This window comes from Monodon monoceros, unplaced genomic scaffold (genome assembly GCF_005190385.1).
Source record: "Monodon monoceros isolate NGI ecotype Baffin Bay Population unplaced genomic scaffold, NGI_Narwhal_1 Super_Scaffold_19, whole genome shotgun sequence".
NCBI classification, from domain to species: domain Eukaryota; kingdom Metazoa; phylum Chordata; class Mammalia; order Artiodactyla; family Monodontidae; genus Monodon; species Monodon monoceros.
Genome location: NW_021703775.1, coordinates 9,119,840 through 9,138,566, shown reverse-complemented (window position 1 = coordinate 9,138,566; position 18,727 = coordinate 9,119,840). Strand labels below are relative to the sequence as shown.

At 54.2% G+C, this 18,727-nt stretch overlaps 2 protein-coding genes across 2 annotated transcripts; one reads left to right on the top strand and one right to left on the bottom strand.

Moving 5' to 3' along the window:
* Nucleotides 1–1,903: 1,903 nt before the first annotated feature.
* Nucleotides 1,904–14,560, bottom strand: TMEM127 (transmembrane protein 127). Its single transcript, XM_029231822.1, has 4 exons — nt 14,415–14,560; nt 13,674–13,991; nt 5,300–5,464; nt 1,904–4,280 (listed from the first exon to the last, which is right to left on the bottom strand). The coding sequence occupies exons 2-4, from the start codon at nt 13,915–13,917 to the stop codon at nt 3,973–3,975; spliced, it is 717 nt and encodes a 238-aa protein (XP_029087655.1). The 5' UTR covers nt 13,918–13,991; nt 14,415–14,560; the 3' UTR covers nt 1,904–3,972.
* A 196-nt stretch (nt 14,561–14,756) lies between these two features.
* CIAO1 (cytosolic iron-sulfur assembly component 1) lies at nt 14,757–18,727 on the top strand. The gene is made up of 7 exons (XM_029231434.1): nt 14,757–15,017; nt 15,597–15,742; nt 15,905–16,016; nt 16,125–16,213; nt 16,453–16,654; nt 17,300–17,387; nt 18,282–18,727. The coding sequence occupies exons 1-7, from the start codon at nt 14,879–14,881 to the stop codon at nt 18,520–18,522; spliced, it is 1,017 nt and encodes a 338-aa protein (XP_029087267.1). The 5' UTR covers nt 14,757–14,878; the 3' UTR covers nt 18,523–18,727.

Below are 18,727 nucleotides of genomic sequence, written 5' to 3'. Positions count from 1 at the left end.
AGCCAAGTCACCTTTTCAGTTATGGGAACCAGTAAATTCCATTTAATTAAGATGGCTCTGTGTTAAGAGTTCCGTATCTTGCAATTGTGTTCTGACAATAACTTTGACATTCCAGACCCACATAGCCTGGGTCCACCCACCTAATCACCCCGCTCCAGTGGGTGTCATCACTGCTCAAAACACCAGCTCGGTGTTCCCTAAAGCCCGTCCCTTTCCACTGACAACATTGTTCTCTCAGGAAAGCCATTCTTCAAGGCCCATATTAAGTGTCTCCATCTCCATGAAGCCTTCCTGTCTCAAGGCTGAGCCTACAGTCTCAAGGGGCTGCCTTCCTGACAGCTGGATCGGAAGGTCCTTTGTGGGGACAGAGCTTTGTGACCCATTAATTTAGTGGCTGAGAGCGTGGACAGCTGTGGGCGAGATGTCAGCTGAAAAGATTCTCTAGTGATCTTGAGAAAACTGCTCTCCCCCAAGACACAACCACCTCTTCCTCTGTTCCCCAAGGTTCTCCCCCTGCTGCCCTTCACATCCCGAGTCTTCTCATGCGTGCGGCCCACTAGGCCTGCGGCTCTGGCTCCGCCTCGCATCGCATGATGGGTCAGCAGGAACTGGGGCTCCTGGGTTCCCTACTCGGTCACCTGGCTGAGACTCCAGGCGCTGGGGGCCAACTGGGCCTGCTCTTCAGGGCCCGGGCCTCCACCCTACTTCCCACCCGTCCCCCACTCCGCACACCCTCAGACTCTTCCACTGGACACCAGGCTGACCCTCCTTCACAGTCACCAGTCATTCAAATAAACCCTCCTTTCTCTTCTCAAAATCCCTCCAGGGCTTTCCACTGCTTTTAGTTCCTCAAACGGGGCCCCCTTGCCTTTCTCGCCTCTTCTCTCACCACGTCCTGGCCACCAGGTGTGCTTCTGTCCTTGCTTTCCAGCAGGAATTCCCCCCACCCCACTTCCAAACACCTTCTTACACTAAGATGCCTCGTCCAGGAAGCCTCTCGCAATCCCTGAGGTAGGAACCAGCCTCCCCGCTGGGCGCAGCACTTTTCCCAGCTGTCCAGTAGACCACTTACTTCGCTCTACCTTTCCGTGGTCGAGCCCATCTCCCGGGCTAAGAATATGAAATCTTTGGAGACAGGGCCCCTGAAGGTCATCACGTTTCTCTCACGGTGCCTAAACGGTGCTTTGTACACAAGGCGCCTTTCGTAAATGTCTGAAATGAAATGAAATGAGAGAGCGAACCCATTCCCAGCTCCCGAGAAAGACATGTATTCTTCCTGGGAATAAAAACAGAAACCCAAGTGGGCTGCTCCTCCAAGGGAGCCCTGAGCTCTTTCACTGTGATGCACACTGGGGCCCAGCGTGTCGGCTGAAAGTGTGAATGGACGAAGGGAACGTGGGTAACCGCTGGAGGCGTTGACGTTACACTCCTGGAGCCGTTTGCACTCACACACCTCTCCCTGCAAGTCAGTGGTCATTTCCCGTGGCTTCAAAAGGAAGTGCAGCTTCTTCTGCAAGTCCTGGCCCTGCAGAAGTCTATTTCTCTCTGCACAAGGGCTGGAGTTCAGAAGCCACGCTCTCTCCTGCAGCTCACAGGATGCAGAGGGAAGAGCTCAGGGTCTGAAATCAAGGACTTGGGCGGAGGCACCTATGGCTCCCAGCCTGGGGACCTCGGTGCGGATGTTGTCGGGATTAGGAGGGTCATTTAGGTGCAGATGCCTTGCATGCAGCAGGCACACTCAAGTCCCTTCTAACTTTTAAAAAATTACGTTCACACTTCCTCAATTTCTCCTGCCTCTCTAAGAGGAAGGGAACGAACCAACTCAGGGAAGCTGCGACAGAAAAAGGACAGGGAGCCATTGGCATTTACATTCTTATTTGTGGTTTCGGGTTTTTTTCTTTTGTTTTGCTTTTAATTTTTTTTTCTAGAAAATAAAAGGAACACAACCAAGGGAGTTTATATGACAAACTATCAGTGTCAGGAGGGCAGGGGAAAAGAGAAAGAAAGCCCAGAGGCGTGGGTAGCTAATAAAAAGTGGGTTCCGAACCACGCGGAACGGTCCACAGGGTCATGTCTGGGTCCTCATGAGACGACCGGTCACTTTGGCATGCGTGTTCGTTGCCCGGTCTCCTGGTCCGCCTGCTCAGAACCCCAGGGTCAGAGAGAGCTGGCTGCACCCTGGAAATCTGCCAAACTCAGACTCTACAGCAAGTCAAGACTTAATTTAGCTCCTCGGCTTTGTGCTCAGGTATCACACGGCAGTCTTTCTTGCCTAAGAGAAGAGTCTAGAAGAGTGTGAGAGTCACCATGGGACACACTTTGGCATCGCAGTGAACCCCACGTGGCCGCTCACTCAGGCGCAGACATGGCCTTCACCACCGAAACAGGAGTCTGTCCAGACATCCTCAGGCAGTCTGGCCAAAGAAGGACAAGGGACATGACAGTCCCCGTCTAGCCACAGGTCAACAATGGTGTCCGTTCTCCAGTCTTACTCTGTCTATCGCCTGTGAAGGACACGGGGATCCATCTGCTTTTCGGCTTAACACTGGACACCGATTCCAAAGAAGCTTGGCCATTTGGATCCACACCGTAGGTCTCTCCGGTTTCTCCCACTTTATGCCCCATATCTCAGGGCAGAAAATTCAGCCGATCCAGAGCCATGTGTGGCCAACAGAACGGCCAGAGCGATGGCCGGGCAAGAAAGAGCCAGCAGCACACTGTGAGACCAGAGTACATTCAAGAAGGGGAGAGGGGCACGCAGCGAGCTGCTGCCCCAGCTCACAGTCTAGGGGACACACTGAGCCTGAAGGGCACAGCCAGGGCCGCTCGCCTGACAGGGGGTTCTGACACCTCATGCAGCAGGGCCCCCCGGTCGCAGTTCCTACGTGGAGAGCGGCGGGCTCCCTGCCCTGCTGCGGCCCCTGTTCCTGCACGGAGGCCAGGTTACGTCTCAGTGCCGCGGTCCTGAGGAGCACCACGCTGGCCAGCCAGCCAGGCCGATGTGGCTCTGGGTTCCACAGGAAGGCCGCAGGGAGCCGTGGTCACTGGGAGGAGGGGGCAAGGGAGGAGGGCTGCATTCTGCCAGGAGGGATTCGGGGAGGAACTACCAGGGGCTGGAGGGGTCTGCGGGCCCCAAACATGGCAGGGCCAGAAGGGACGGGATAAATAGCTGAAGGACGACGATGACAGTCTTGTCGCTAGTTTAAAAAGAGAGTATTGGTGTTGTTGCTCAGTTTTGTTTTTCCCTTTTAAAACCACTCACATTTTAAAAGGTGACAGGGCTGGGGAGATTTGGCCCCCTTCACACTGATCCTTTCCGGGGGGCCTCAGGCTCATGCCAGGGCGCCGGCCACCAGGCAGGGACGGGTCAGGGAGAGCACGTGCTCTGCTTCCCAGCAGCCACCCCTTCTCCCTGCAGAACCAGAACACACGTGACAGGCAGTCCAAAGACTAAAGTGCAGAGAATTCCACAGAGCGGGCAGCCCGGTACTGGGCACTCCCAGAAGGGGCAGGGGCAGGGCTCAGCCCAGAGCTACGCTGTGGGGCACATGTGGACAGCTATGAGGCGAGCCCGCAGGGCACGGTCCCCTTTCCCTTGGGCCCCGTGGACGCCTCTTCTAGCGGGGACCGTCCACTGTCAACAGCTCCCCAAGGAAAGTCTCAGTCTCAGAGATAGGGCCCACGAAGGGGGAAAACGTGTACGACCATCCCTGGTTGGTAATGACGAGTGACTGTGGAACGAGAGGGGGGTGGAAAGAAGGGAAACAGTGCCATTATCTAAAACCAGTGAACCCCAGGTTTTGAGAGCGGGGATCCATGAACAAACGCTAAAGGCAGAGTCTCTCCCGGGGAAGGTTGGTGAAGACGGTCAGGATCCTCCCGGTGAGGCCCGCTGGGGAAAGGAGCACCTCTGGGTGTGGAGGGCGCTGCAGAGCGGGGAGGGCTGCCAAGGAGGAGGGCCCACGGCTGGCACTAGGGCGTGTAGGCCGGGGGCGGCTGGAACTGGTTGATGACCTCGTACTCTGCCGGGTAGGGCTCGTTCTCCTCCATCTCCGAGAGCAGCTCCAGCGCCTGCTCCTCTTCCTCCGTGGGGTAGTGGCGCAGGAGGTTGGCTGCTGTGGCCAGGATTGAGGCCCCGCCCGCGCCTGCCACCAGGTAGAAGCTAACAGCAAAGGTGACATAAACCTGGGAGCCGTGGTACTTCTTATGTTGCTGCTGCTGGGCCAGGATGAGTTCGGAAGCCCAGTAAGAAAAACCGATGACGGTGGCACACTGCAGGACTGGGGGACAGAGGGACAGCAGAGAAAGGGGGTTAGCAGGCACCCCGTAGCCGGGATGCTTGAGGAATCAACTGCAGTCTCTCTACCCAAACCCCATTTTCAGAGAACCTGCCTGGCCCCAGACACTGCAAGGGGGAGCTCTTGTTGCCGAGGCGGGAGACAGAGGCCTGACCCCACCCAGGCCAACTAGATTCTCTCTGTCTTAAGAGTTTGGAATTGGGGACTTCCCTGGTGGTCCAGAGGTTAAGACTCTGCACTCCCAATGCAGGGGGCCCGGGTTTGATCCCTGGTCAGGGAACTAGATCCCGTGTGCCACAACTAAAGATCCCACATGCCGCAACTAAAGATCCCACATGCCAGAACTAAAGATCCCGCACGTGGCAATGAAGATCCCACGTGCCACAACTAGGACCCGGTGCAGCCAAATAAATAAATATTAAAAAAAAAAAAAAAAAAGAATTTGGAATTGGGATGCTAGGGCCGCTAGAAGTCATTGGGTGCTTCGAGAGGAATAGACAAGGTCGTGCAGTTTGGGAGCCGGAGTCGCTGATACCCTAGGTCAAATCAACACAGCAGCCCCATCACGAGGGAGGAGAGAAGCCTTGTATGAGCAGAGAAGCCTGGCCTGCAGGGAAGCGGGAAGGGCGGGGAGAGAGAACCTGAGACCATGTACTCCAGGGAGACACAGTGAGACGTTGTAGTTCCTCCCTTGCTCCTTCCAGGCCCCATGAGCCTGGCTGAGCTTCAAATCCTGTTCTTAGAGAGCCATGATGTAAATCCTAACAATATTCTCTCCCTACAGCTCAGCCGAGTGGGTTTGTGGTCCTGGCAGGCATACATGCAAATGACGGAAGCAAGCTGCTCTCACACGCCAGTGCTCTGTGAAAGGCTAGAGCTGAAATGAGCATCGGGAACAGTGTCTGCTCATGACACCCCTTCGCCCCCACCTGCAACTCCAGACAGGATGCCGCCCTTACCCTGTGGCAGTTCCTCCCCGACTGGGAGTAGCCCGAGCTTACCTGTGAGGATGTGGGCGAAGGCATAGCGACGGGTGATCTTCAGGGCTGGATGCTTGGGCCCGAAGACATCCAGAAGGAAGGCGGAGAGACTACACAGGATGCCCAGGAAGCAGAAGGCGGCGATGACCCGCAGGAGCAGGACTGTCTGGGGATTCATGCAGAAATCTGTAGGGGGAGGAGCAGATCCTCAGGCTCCCAGGCAGCACCCTGGGGCAGGAAGCCCCCCCTCCACCACAGGCCGGCGAGCCAGGGGAGGACTGGAGGGGGGCGTGGTCTCAGCTCCCGCTCCCAGTGGGGCTGCAGAGGGGGTGGAGGAGCCTCCCTATTCGAAGACAGGACCCCTGGGTCACTGCTCCCGTGTGCCTCGAGTCCTTCCTCCCTTTCCAACAAGACTAGTCCAAGTGCAGGGCTCCACTTCAGTGTGCGGTTGACCCTTGAACAGCATGGGTTTGAACGGTGAGGGCCCACTTATGTGTGGACTTCTTTTTCAATAGTAAACACTACGGTACTACACGATCGGGGTTGGTTAAATCTGCAATGTGGAACCACGGATCCGGAGGGCCAAATATAAATTACACAAATTATACACAGATTTTCAACTGCTGGGAGGGTCAGCATCCCTAACCCCATTGTCGTTCAAGGGTTAACTGTACTTGCCACGCTCTCCTAACCATTTTTAAGGATCCTGACAATTAATCAGACATGTTAACCCATTCTGCTAAAGCATGCTTTGGGCTGGCAGGAAAAGCCAAAGGGACGAAGGCCAGAGGCCCATTCAAGTCCATGCTCTATCCAGTCACTCATTCACAACCCTTTTGTTCAAAAAGAAGCTGAAGCAGTTTAGAGAACCTTGTAATGACAAGAGAGGACTAAACAGATGGGGAAAGCTGGTAGACTGGACCTCCACATTTATTTTTGCTCCCCGAACCCTACTAAAACAAAAGAAAAAAAAATTAAGACATAAACCCACACAAAGAGAAGAAGGGCCAAACAAAATTCTGGAAACTGGGAAGTAACGGGACTCAGAACTAGAACTGACTTGAGAGAATAGATAAACTGAAGTATAAGCCGGAAATGGGAAAAGGTAAGAAGCAGCTAGGTTTACACCACAAAAGCCGGAAAGGCTCAGAAACTGACAGTCCCAAATACCTTCTAAAATGAGGGCAAAGCCATTGGGGGGTGCTCGCTCTACCAAAAGGAGGGAATTAACCAAGAAAAAGGAAGATACTAAAACAGGAGACCCAACATTCAAAGAGTAAAGAGCCCCCAGGGTCATAGTGAAAGATACCAGGAGGACAGCTACACACCAGACCCCATCAAGCAACCTACATTTCCCTCTAGGACTTTAATGCCATTCTTTCCTTTTTTCTTTTTCTTTTTTTATTCCATCTAGACCACACTGTCAGCTCCCTTTGATATCTACGCAAACTGCCACAGTTCTAGAAACACACAGACAGAATAAAGGCTGGTCCAAAAAGTTACCATTTTAAGCTTTGATAAAAAGTAGGAAATGGGCCTTAACTTCCTCTATGCAGCCACCGGCAAGTTCTTCTTTTGTTCAGGCCATGGGTCACCAAGTGATTTGGGAAAATTTGAAAAGGGCTGGCAAGACTTACACTGTAGGCTCCTGTCCCGAGTTTTTTTTTTTTTTTTTTTTTTGGAGGTGGGGAACCACAAGCTTTATTGGCTGAAAGTTCTCCTCAGGAGCCTGGCCTGCTGGGCTTTCCTGAGTTTTGATCTCAGGCTGAGAGGCTGTTGGACGGTGGTTATCACTCTCTCGTGCACAGGAGAATCCCCAGGGTGCTGGTTGAGAGCATGTTCCCAAGCTCCAGAGATTCTGAGCTCTTGGTCTGCAGCAGGGCCTAGGAATCTGGATTTTTACCAGCAGCGCAGGGGGCCTAAGCCTTACACCCCAAGAAACACTGATCCTGGACCTAGAGGGAGGTGAACTGATGAAGAAGAGTCCGAAAACCTGGGGAGGGCACCTGAGATCAACAAAGCAGCCTCAAACCAACCGACGTTGATCGGCATCGTGGGGTCCTGGACAGAGGGCGCAGCCTCCCACGCGGAAAAACCAGACCAGATATGCAGAGGCCCTGGGCCTTTGTGACAGCGTGCACTCCCTACCTCCTCAGGCTCAGAATTCACCAGGCAGATGTTGCCTGGGCCCACACATGATTCATACGCCTTGATCTGGCTTCAGAGCTACCTGTCACTCTCTTGTCAGCTAACCATCTGTTTTGGAGCCCAATCATCCAGCCTGAGTGATCGCCTGCTGCTAGCAGGCTTGCCTGTGCGTTAGCTCTGCCAGCAACCAGGTCCAGCCTCCATTTAATCCGGCCCTGCGGGCCTGAAGGGGTCTAGAAACCCACAGGGCCTCTCTGAAACCAAAGCTCCTGGAGACGGGGGCTGTTTCCTGGCTGCATTCTGAATATTGCTGAAAGCTCTCTGAGGCAGTTCTTCTGGGGTCCACGTGGCACGTGGCAGGGATGGGGCAGGACGAAAGTGTTCTTCTAGTGCTTCCAAGAATAACCTGCGAGTGGCAGGGTATAGGGGCTTACGTCACACTCCGCTCTGCAGCAGGCCGTGTTCCGATTCCTCCAGCATTACTCAACGTGACCAGGACCTCTGAGTGATGCTTTAATTGTAGTACTTAAAGTCAACTCAGTGTTGTTTATTTTTAATTAATTAATTTATTCATTTATTTAATTTTTGGCTGCATTGGGTCTTCGCTGCTGCATGCGGGTTTTCTCTAGTTGCTGAGAGCGGGGGCTACTCTTTGTTGCGGTGCTTGGGCTTCTCATTGCGGTGGCTTCTCTTGTTGCGGAGCACAGGCTCTAGGTGCGTGGGCCTCAGTAGTTGTGGCACGCAGGCTCAGTATTTGTGGCTTGCGGGCTCTAGAGCACAGGCTCAGTAGTTGTGGCACGCGGGCATTAGTTGCTCCATGGCATGTGGGATCTTCCCGGGCCAGGGCTCGAACCCGTGCCCCCTGCGTTGGCAGGCGGATTCTTAACCACTGCACCACCAGGGAAGCCCTCAACTCCGTTTTAATTTAGCAACTAGTTTTAACTGAAAAATGTAACACACAGGGCTTCAAAGATACTATCTTTGGCTGCATAAGTGAGTATAGGATGTTCATTTGATTATCATCCTTTAAAACGTACATCCGCTGGATACACTTCTACGTGTCCTATGTTTCAGAATACACTTATCTTAGTAATAAGGAGGACTTGCACAGATGTCCAGCTGCCCCTCCCAAGAGACAAACATTGTTGGCAGTTTTTTGTGTGCCCCTCCAGGTATTCCTGCCTGTGCACGCAGATGGGGCAAACGTCATCTTAGTTAAGCCTCACTCCACTCTGGGGGATTCATCACATGGTTCAGATGAGGAATTGGAGGCTCCAGGAGGTTAAGTGACTTCCTGCAGGTCACACGGCACAGAGCTAGACTCCAAATCCGGGTCAGGCTCCCTTGCATCGTGATGCTCCCAATCACCAAGCACCAGAGTTAGCCGTTTTAATTTTTCCTCGCTGGAGCTAATCAATCAAATCCTAAAGAGCTGTATTTGAATGAAAGGTCAAAAGTGGCTACGAATGCTGGCAGAGCCATCGCCAGTGCCAGCGGCTGCTAAGCTCACTAAGGGAACAGCTGGAAGCATGAAATCTCTTCTAGGCAGAAAAGGTTTGGGTCGTTAAGCAAACCTTAAAAGGTTTGAAAGGAGCTCATACTGGGAATTACTGGGCAAAACCTGCTGGGTGTGGTCTAAGCTTCTGCAGTCCTCAGAGTCTGGCTCTGAAAAGCAGAAGTCACTGGACTTGGCACCCAATCCTAGCCCTCCCACAGATTATATGTCACCTTGAGCAAGTCACTGAATGCCCCTGGCCTCTGCGCTCACCCTGTCGAAGGGAAGCTATAACACCTGCCCCGCCTGCACAGGGGTGCATGGGGAGGGTCAAAGCACAAAGTGCTGGGGATGAGCCGCCCCACTCCCTCTGCGCTGGGCGGCCACAGCAGTGTCTCTTCTCTGGCGTGCCTTTCCTCCTTACACCGAGACTGCCCCGTCCACACACGTCAGCCAGTGTGGGCCAAAGGAGGAGCCCACTAATGCCAGACTGAGGACCTGTGCCACCAGGGTGATGATGCAGTACAGAGAAGGGGCTTTGGACCCACAATTCAAACAGGTTTTGTTTCTACGTGACGCCTTCTGCCTTTCTCTACTCCAAAGCTCTGAGCAAACCTTCAGGCTCAGCGGGGAAGCCAAGTGGGGACTTTCCTTGGAGTGATGCTAAGAGATACCCAGGAGCCTGCCCTACATCCCACAGCAGTCTCAGAGCACACAGGGAAGACAGGCAGCGTTATCCCTGACACGCTTAGAACCCAGCTCAGACTCTCCTGGGGTCGGGACCTCAGTGTCCCTTTCTTTCCTCCCTGTCACACGTCAGTATGGCAGGGAGGGCGATGAATATCTGCCCCATTGAGGGGGCTGCCAAGAGAAGCAAAATCCTCAGAGGTTACGTGTGTGTTACTTTATTTGTGGAGAGAAATGGCACCTGGGGCAGGGTCCTAATTTTAAACTCAAACCAGTGGTGCAGGGAACTCCCTGGTGGTCCAGTGGTTAGGACTCTGTGCTGCACTGCTGGGGCCCAGGTTTGATCCCTGGTTGGGGAACCAGGATCCCACAAGCCGTGTGGCACAGTCAAACAAATAAACAAACAAACAAAAATTGTTTAAAAAAAATAAAACAGTGGTGCATCCACTACACTCCAGTAAGACAGAATGCATCCTACCCTCCAGTTGTGCTGTGTGGCCTGTTTATTTTGGTAACTATTGCTTGACTGTTCCCTCCAGTCACTGGGGAAGAGGGCAGCTGCTGTGTAACAGGATCCCAAGGAACTGACTTTGCCCAAGGTCACTGGTAAGTCACTGGGCTGGATTTGTTTTGAAGGCCCTGGCTCTTCCTGTCTACCTGCCCATGGCTCTCACCCCTCCTGACCCAAAGAGGCTGCAGGCAGGACGCTTAAAGTGGCTTCTGGCCAGTTCCCTTCTGTCCCGTCTCCTATTTCCCCCCTCACTGGAGTCCCTGAGTCAGAGGCACGTCCCCGGGGGCCCCAGTCCTTCCAGCACCCACCTGCGCAGCCACTCCCCAGTGTGACTTTTTTTTCCAACCAAGGCTTCTGACACAAGACTCCAAGAGGGCCCTCCAGTGCCTGGCTGGGTCATCCCACAGATACCAATGGTCCTAGCCCAGCTGCCTCTGAGGATAGGCCCCACGGGATCGGGAAACGCCAGCTGCATCAGTCACCACCCCTCAGACACTCCGGCCCTTCCTGCAAGGCCCTTGATCTTCCTGTGGCTTGCCGTCAACCGTGATTCCCCTGACTTCACATCCTAAACTCCCTCATTCTCCAGAGATGCTTCCTGAGGCTGTGGTCCCTGCTGCCCTTTGCTGGGCATGCTTGAGAGGCAGAGAGGGACTGGGGCTCAGAAGGAGTGATTCTCTGGGCTCCCCTGCTGGGGGCCACTATCGGTCTGGGCACATCTCTGCCCGCACCCCGGGCCCAGACTGAAGAAGAGCTTTGTGAGGACCAGGGGAGTGGCAGAATTCTGGTGGATCTTTTAAGCCAACGGCATTTGTTAAAGCCTTCAAGGGCTCTGGGAATGACAGCGGGACGATGAGTGGCTTTGCCTCAGCTCACCAACATAAGGCGATGAGGAATAAAAAGGTGCAGCTTTGCCTAGGCTTGTGATGAAAACTCAACTAGAATGGGAAAATAAGAGGCCTGGGACAGCTCTGATGGAAGGAGAAAGAAGCTCAGTGTGCGCTAAGGTACAGTGGTGAGAGTGGAGTCCACAGCACTCAGATCAGCTGTGTGTCCCTGAGCAAGTGACCTGACCTCCCTGAGCCTGAGACGTGTGTGTGTGTGTGTGTGTGTGTGTGTGTGTGTGTGTTGGGGCGGGGGGTGGGGTGATGACAGTCCCTACCAAATAAAGATGTTGTTTAGGAGACACTACAGCCAGGCGTGAAGTGGGTTTAGCACAATGCCTGGCACTCAGGCAGGGGGCCAAGAAATGGGAAGACACCGTCCCAAAGCCTGCTGGCCCTGGCCGCTCCCTGTCGCCTGCAGAGACCTGGCAGAGTCTGTTCTCCCTCTGGAAGCATCTACAGGCACCGGATCTGTACCCCATAGCTCTGCTCCCTCCTGAGATGGGGAATATCCCAGGCTTCCATGTTAGGATATCTGCCAGGCCCTGAGGCTCAGCACAATCCCACAGAATAGCGTACATCTGAAGGCCCACTGGGCACCGAAAAACCAACTGGTACAAAGAAGAAGAAGAAGAGAAACGGGGACCTTTGGATTCCTCGCCTTCTTCTGTGGTAGCTCATGAGGTAGCACTGTCAACTCCTTTATTAATGGACACCAAGTGTTCCCAGCTTGTAATGGCCAAGAAGATGGCCAAGGAAAACCAGGCCGAAACTATTCATGGGTTAAGATCCCTAAACACACGAACAGGCATAATGTAAAGGTGAAGGCGACGTGCTTCATAAAAGACAAAACCTGGCTTGGATAATTTCTCAGAAAAGGTAAATATATGTGTAAACAAAGGAGAACTGCACCAAGAATTTATTCTTATTTTTGACATGGCTTTGACAAGGATGCACGCCAGAGTGGACTGAACGATCGTGAGATCATTCCTTATGACGGCTGAAGTAAAGCAAAGGTTAAAAAACATAAACGAGACAGCGTCACTTTAAACTGGAGTCAACGGTGAGGTACACTCAGCTATGCCACTCCCAGCTGTGTGGCCCTGGAGAGATCACTTCACCTCTCTGAGACACCAGTTTCCTGGACCTTTGGAATGAGGACATGGGATCAGATGACCCCTCACCTCATGGCATGAATTTTAAGAGCCTCCCTAGGAATGATCTGAAATGGAGAAGCATCGTGAACTCTCTCCCAGTTTGGAAATGACACCAAGCCCTTGAAACACTGACCATCAGGGGATCGATCAACTGCCAAGGCCTGGGTGAAGCGGTGGAAAGGTGGCAGCTGTTCCTCAAAAAAAGGCAAGTGCAGGGGAACGCGCTAAGGGAAAAACCATTCAACTCAGGCTTGATGGGCCTTCTGTCATCAGCTACACGCCACAGAAAAAGCTGCATGTCACACGGCCTCCATCGTGTGGATAACTTTGCTCGTAATGAGCCAACGCAGAGAAAGCTATCATCAAGGTGAAATCTAGAAACAAACCAGAAGCCCCCAACCTGTTCTCTACAAAATCATCCTAAAGCTTCAGAGACTCAAGAGAAATGCAAAACAGCAAAAGAACTCAAAGAGAAAGACAAGATTAGGCCACAAGGATACGGCTTTTCAGCCGCAACCTGCATAAGTGGTATATATGATCCAAGTTCTCCAAAGGAAAACTTGACCTTTTCACCAAATCCCAGAGCCTGAATCCGTAAAAAGGCAACGTGAAGATATCTAACAGGATGGGCTTCTGATACATGGGGCAGTAAACATCTGGAATGAATTACAGCCAGGGAGTGGCACAGGGAGAAAGCATTCAAGAATGGTTCAAAAGGCCTTGCGGGTAATGAACTCCGCTGTTACTAAGGGCTGTTTGGAACCCACTGACCATTTTCCCTGTAAAAGCCAGGCAGTGCCATCCTGACCCCCACACCACACAGCCTTTACCTTCATTACTACAGACAGGGTGGGCAGGATGAGCTACAGGCCTCCCCTGGGTCCAGTAAAGACCATGGTCCCTTTCCCCTTTCCTCTGCCTCCCTGGCTGAGAAGCAGGATGACGAACAAAGCAAACTTACCTCATTCGGGCACACTTGTGAGGGTTCCAAGAGCCAAATTCCTATTGTTTTACTGAGGGTGGCAATGGAACTGACTTCTGGTTATTGAAAATACCATAGACTCCCTTTGTCTCTAACAACAATCAAATTACTGTACAACTCAAAAACATCTTTTAAACTCTAGCCATATTTAAAAGTTCCTTTTTCTCCATCAATCAGGCTGTCCCAAAGAAACCTTCCTGTATCCCAGAGGCTCCTCAGAAGGAGACAGCTAATTGTGATGCCTAGCACCCTTATCTTCTCTCCATATACGGCGCCCTTCGCCCGGCAGAAGCCTAAAATAGCAGTCCAGATTAGCATGGCGTTGAGGAGTGGGTGCTTGGCTGAATAACATCAGAATTAATGAGGGGCTGGACCCCAAACAGAGCCACCTGGTGGGCATGAACACCAGGCAGGAATGGGGCTGTTTCCTTCAACCAAGTGCCTGCCCCAGGCTATCTCAGTTCCAGCCGGCACCCTACCGAGGAGGCCCTGTCGTCCAGAAAGAAGAGGGTCGGCGCGCAGCGCCCTCACCTTTCAGCAGGTCCGGGTGCACGGAGCCCAGCACGTCGGAGACCCCCAGCTCCTGGCGGGAACAGGTGCCACCGTGGATGTGCAGCCAGGCAGGCTCGGCGAGGGCAGTGCACAGCGCGGTGATGGACAGGGCACCCGGCAGGGCCGAGGCCAGGCTACGCTCCGGCTGCTTGGGCAGAGCGCTGCCTCCCGGGTTCCTCCGCCGGCGCCCGCCAGGCAGCCCTGCGCCTCCGGGGGCGTACATGCCCGGGGCCGCCCGCCGTCGCTCCGCGGTCGCTGCTGGTCGCCGCCGACCTCCGCCGAGCGCACAGAGCCTGCCTGTCCGGGGGGAGGAGAGCAACGCGCTGGGTTCGCAGAGGTGAGGCTGGCTCAAGGCTGTCAGGGCCGACACCGGAGGATGGGGGTGGGACCGAGGGCAGAGGCAGAGACAGGAGAGCTGCAGAGGTTCGGGGGGCGGGGACAGGGTCCCTGGAGTGGGGCTGCGGAGGTGCAGGATGATGACCCGGAGAGGGCTGGGGGCCCGCTGGATCTTGGCAGAGCAGAGTGGGGAGAGGGGCTGGGGCGGAGTTATCTGTTAGTGGTGGAAGAGAGAGCCGGCCTAGGAGTCTTGGCCAGAGGGTGCCGAGGGGCGGAGGACCAGGCTGGGCCGCAGGGATCGGGGACCCAGGATCTGGGAACAGCGATCTGGGGTGCGACCTGTGTCCAGAGAGGACCCACCCCTCACCGACTCCTGATCCTCACCGGTCAGCAGGCCTCAGTGCCGGGATGGCGTCGCTCCGTCCCGTCACGGGCTCCTCAGCTGCCACGGTCCGAGCGATCCCAGGCCACAAACCCGCAACGCCCGACCCAACCCGGGCCCGATCCACTTCCGGCTTCCTCCACCTCTGCCCCCGCCTCCTCCGGCTCCCCGCCCAGTCCCCCGCGCGCGACACAGCCCGGGCGCGCCGCCGGCTGCCTGCGCAAGGCCTCACGGGACTTGTAGTTTCAGGCAGTCCCGCGATGCTTTCCGATGGGGGTGGGGGGCTGTGGGGGAGGAGGGAGTGAAAGGCCGACTACAACTCCCAGAGGGCAGCACGGCAGAAGCCGCGGGTGCTTTAGTTCCAAGGAGGACCCCGGCCCTCGGGAGGAAGAGGATTTGCCTGGTGGGAGCCGCAGTCGGCGCGGCTGGCTCTGCTCACCTCTGCCTCCTCCTGAGCCGGGCAGCCATGAAGGACTCGCTGGTGCTGCTTGGCCGTATCCTGGCGCACCCGGACTCCCGCTGCTGGTTCCTGGCCTGGAACCCCGCGGGAACCTTGCTGGCCTCGTGCGGGGGCGACCGGAGTGTCCGCATCTGGGGCAGGGAGGGTAAGGCCCGGCTACGCGACCGCTGCCGCCGAGGGGTCTACGTGCGCTTGGTGTGGGTGCCAGGCTCGGGGAGTGCGCAGCCTGCGGGTCAGGCATACCCTGGACGGGGGTCGCAGGCCAAGGGAGAGGGTGGAGGGGCCTCCTTAGCCACTCTGAGAAAGGTTTTTCTGGCAAAGGAGTCGACAAATACTAGAAGCTAAAATGTCAATAGGCTGAAACTGTTGAGGGAATTGTGATAGTTGCTGAGGTAGGAAAACGCAGAGAGAAGAAGGAAAGTAGCCTGCAGAGTAATTTGCTATAGGTGATGAAGTTTAAATTTTATCCCAAGGGCGTTTGGGTGCTATTGACAGTTTTAAATTGGGAGGGTGACTCCTTCGATTTGACTTAGAAGGATACCTCCAGAGGAAGTGGAGTCAATTAATATACTGACCTTCTGAAAGCATGTTATTAAACACACCCACTGAGCTTTGCCCCCCAGCTTGACTCCAATACTGGTCCCCATTACCCAATGGCACTGATACTGCTTCAGCACCTTCTCGTGCACTCAGCTCCAGAGCCTGGCCTGTCCTCTGCTTTTAGGTGACAGCTGGATCTGCAAATCTGTCCTTTGTGAAGGCCACCAGCGCACCGTGCGGAAGGTGGCCTGGTCTCCCTGTGGGAATTACCTGGCCTCTGCCAGCTTTGATGCTACCACTTGCATTTGGAAGAAGAATGATGACTTTGAGGTAACCGGGCTGGATGGGACCAGGATTGTTGCCTGTTCCCCGCCCCCCAGCCAGGGCTGGTTGAGGAACATGAGCCAGCCTGGGCCAGTGGGGCTGTGCCCATGAGAAGGACCGCAGGGCTCTTAGCTGCTGCTGATTCTTGTCCCTCTTCCCGGTTCACAGTGTGTAACCACTCTGGAGGGCCATGAAAATGAGGTCAAGTCAGTAGCCTGGGCCCCATCTGGCAACCTCCTTGCCACCTGCAGCCGAGATAAGAGTGTGTGGGTCTGGGAAGGTGAGTCCAGGTCCCTCCAGATGCAGTTGGGAACCTGCCACCAGATCTCCCCCTGTGTCCCTGACAGGGTCGGTCAGCTCAAGGGCTCCTTTCTTTTCTCTTGCACAGTTGATGAAGACGACGAGTATGAATGTGTTAGTGTCCTCAACTCTCACACACAGGATGTCAAGCATGTGGTTTGGCACCCGAGCCAGGAGGTAAGAGTCAGATATCTTGGTGGGAAGGAATTCTGATGTGGAGGGTTGTATCCAGCCTTCTTCTCTTCTGCCTCAACCTGGCTTTTCCAGGGATCTCGATCTGTGACCCAGAGACATCAATCCCTTTATAAAAGCAGATCCCTGGGACTCTCCTGTCCTGGGAGGGAGAAGTGTTGGAACCACAGACACTTCTTGGGCCCTACAGACACGTGCTGTGTTTTCCCTGGCCTCTCCCACAGCTGTTAGCCTCTGCCAGCTATGATGACACAGTGAAGCTCTACCGGGAGGAAGAGGATGACTGGGTATGCTGTGCCACCCTCGAAGGCCACGAATCCACCGTGTGGAGCTTGGCCTTTGACCCCAGTGGCCAGCGCCTGGCCTCTTGCAGTGATGACCGTACCGTGCGCATCTGGCAGCAGTATCTACCGGGCAATGAGCAAGGTGAGGGCCCAGCCTGGGAGCTAAGGAAGACCCGTCTCTCACGAGGCTTAGTCTACTGAGGGGCTGAGACACATAGATGAGTCACAGGAAACTGGGGTAGAAAGGCAGGTGTGCCACCAGAGGCCTCCAGGTATTGTGCCGAAAGAGTCGGGAGCGTCTGAGGAAGGGGGGCCATTTCATCTGGACTTGAAAGAGTGTGCAGGATTTTAACACGAGAAGAGAATTCTAGGTGCAAACGACACGAGCAAAGGCATTGAAGGTAAAGACAGCCTAGACTTATGCCAGGAACAGTGACTCGTGTCGATGGAGCATAAGCATAAAGGATTTGGAGAAAAATGAGGTGGGTTGGGCTGGCTGGTGGGCGGCCTTAAAAGGCAGGCTAACCCGTCAGATGTAGTCGGCAGCAAAAGGGTTTTGAGGAACAGGACATATCCTTCTCAGAATTGTGCTGTAAAAATGCCAGTCTGGCTGCAGTGTGTAAGGCAGATCAGTGAGGACAGAGGCAGAGCAATGAAGATGAGGCCTCATGACTGAGGGTGGGCTGGGGCACAGCAAATTAGGGTCTCCTCTGGGGCGGGTTAGATACTCTCCTGAGATGCCCAGGACACGGACATGCCTGAGGCTCAAGAGAAGTCTGTCATGCAGGGGTGGCGTGCAGCGGCTCTGACCCTAGCTGGAAATGTATCTGCACCTTGTCAGGCTTCCACTCCAGGACCATTTACGATGTCGCTTGGTAAGACCTCCCCACTGCCTCCACCCTGCCACCCCAACCATTGGAGAGATTTTAGAGAAGTCAAAAGCCTGTGCTGCTCCCTTTCACCTTTGGGAATACATGGGGATAGAGAGCAGCCACCCTCAGGTCTTCAGATCAGGCCAGACTGTCTCCATGCTGGCTCAGAGCTGGCCGGTCTGGGGTACACAGGAGCGGGGACAGGCTTAGACCCAGGCCTGCACCTGTGTTAAGATTCCAGGCTATGAAGGCAGCTCCAGCCTTTGGGGGTCACACAGCATCATACCATCCAGAAATACTTATTCTTGAAACTGTGGATTCATGGCTGGAGAATCCAGCCATGAATCCACAGGGCCGTTTCTACCCTTATGGAGTCTAGAAAAAACGACACCATTCATATAGGAGAGTCGATCAGAGGGCAGTTCTGGCCCTGAAAATCTATCCCTAGGAAATAATCCTAAATAATGGAAAAACCTGATGTGCATCTAAGTTTTATTTATATTGGCAAACATTTGGGAATAGCAGATATGGACTCAAGAAAAAGTATGGTAGAATTCAGTGGCCTATCGTATCACTTTTTAAAAAATGGTCAAAGAATACTTTATGACAGGGAAACTGCTTATTCCAAGTGAGAAAAGTGCAATTCAGAGTTATATGTAGTTTTTTAGGTTAATTGTATTGGAGGAAAACCTAGATGGCAGCCCTTGAAGCTTGGGGTGATGTTTGTGGCTACATATTTGTTAGGGAGGCTCTTCGATAGGACACTTATAGCTGAGGCCTGAAGTTTGGGACGGGAGCAGGCCAGGGGGACTATAGAACCAATCCCTCCTGCCTGATTTGCCAGGTTGGGGAGGGAGGAGCCACCTGCATACTCACTGATGCGCATGTTCGTCCCAGGTGTCAGCTGACAGGGGCCCTGGCTACCGCCTGTGGGGATGATGCCATCCGAGTATTTGAGGAGGATCCCGGCTCAGATCTGCAGCAGCCCACCTTCTCCGTGACGGCCCACGTGCCTCAGGCCCACTCCCAGGATGTCAACTGTGTGGCCTGGAATCCCAAGGAGCGGGGGCTCCTGGCCTCCTGCAGTGATGATGGAGAATTGGCCTTCTGGAAATATCAGCCGTCTGAAGGCCTCTGAGCCACCTTGACTTTGGACAGAATCATGGTTCCCCAGAAAATGTCATAAGACTTTCCCAGCCCCTGAGAGGACCCAGAGGAGCATCCCTGACCTTCCTTTAACTTGGCCCTCCTCCATGCAGACTTGGGTAGAAGTGCAGGCCACAGAACCACTCACTCCTTCCCCTCCTTTGACACGGAGTCTTTGGTAAAGAGCTACAGAACAT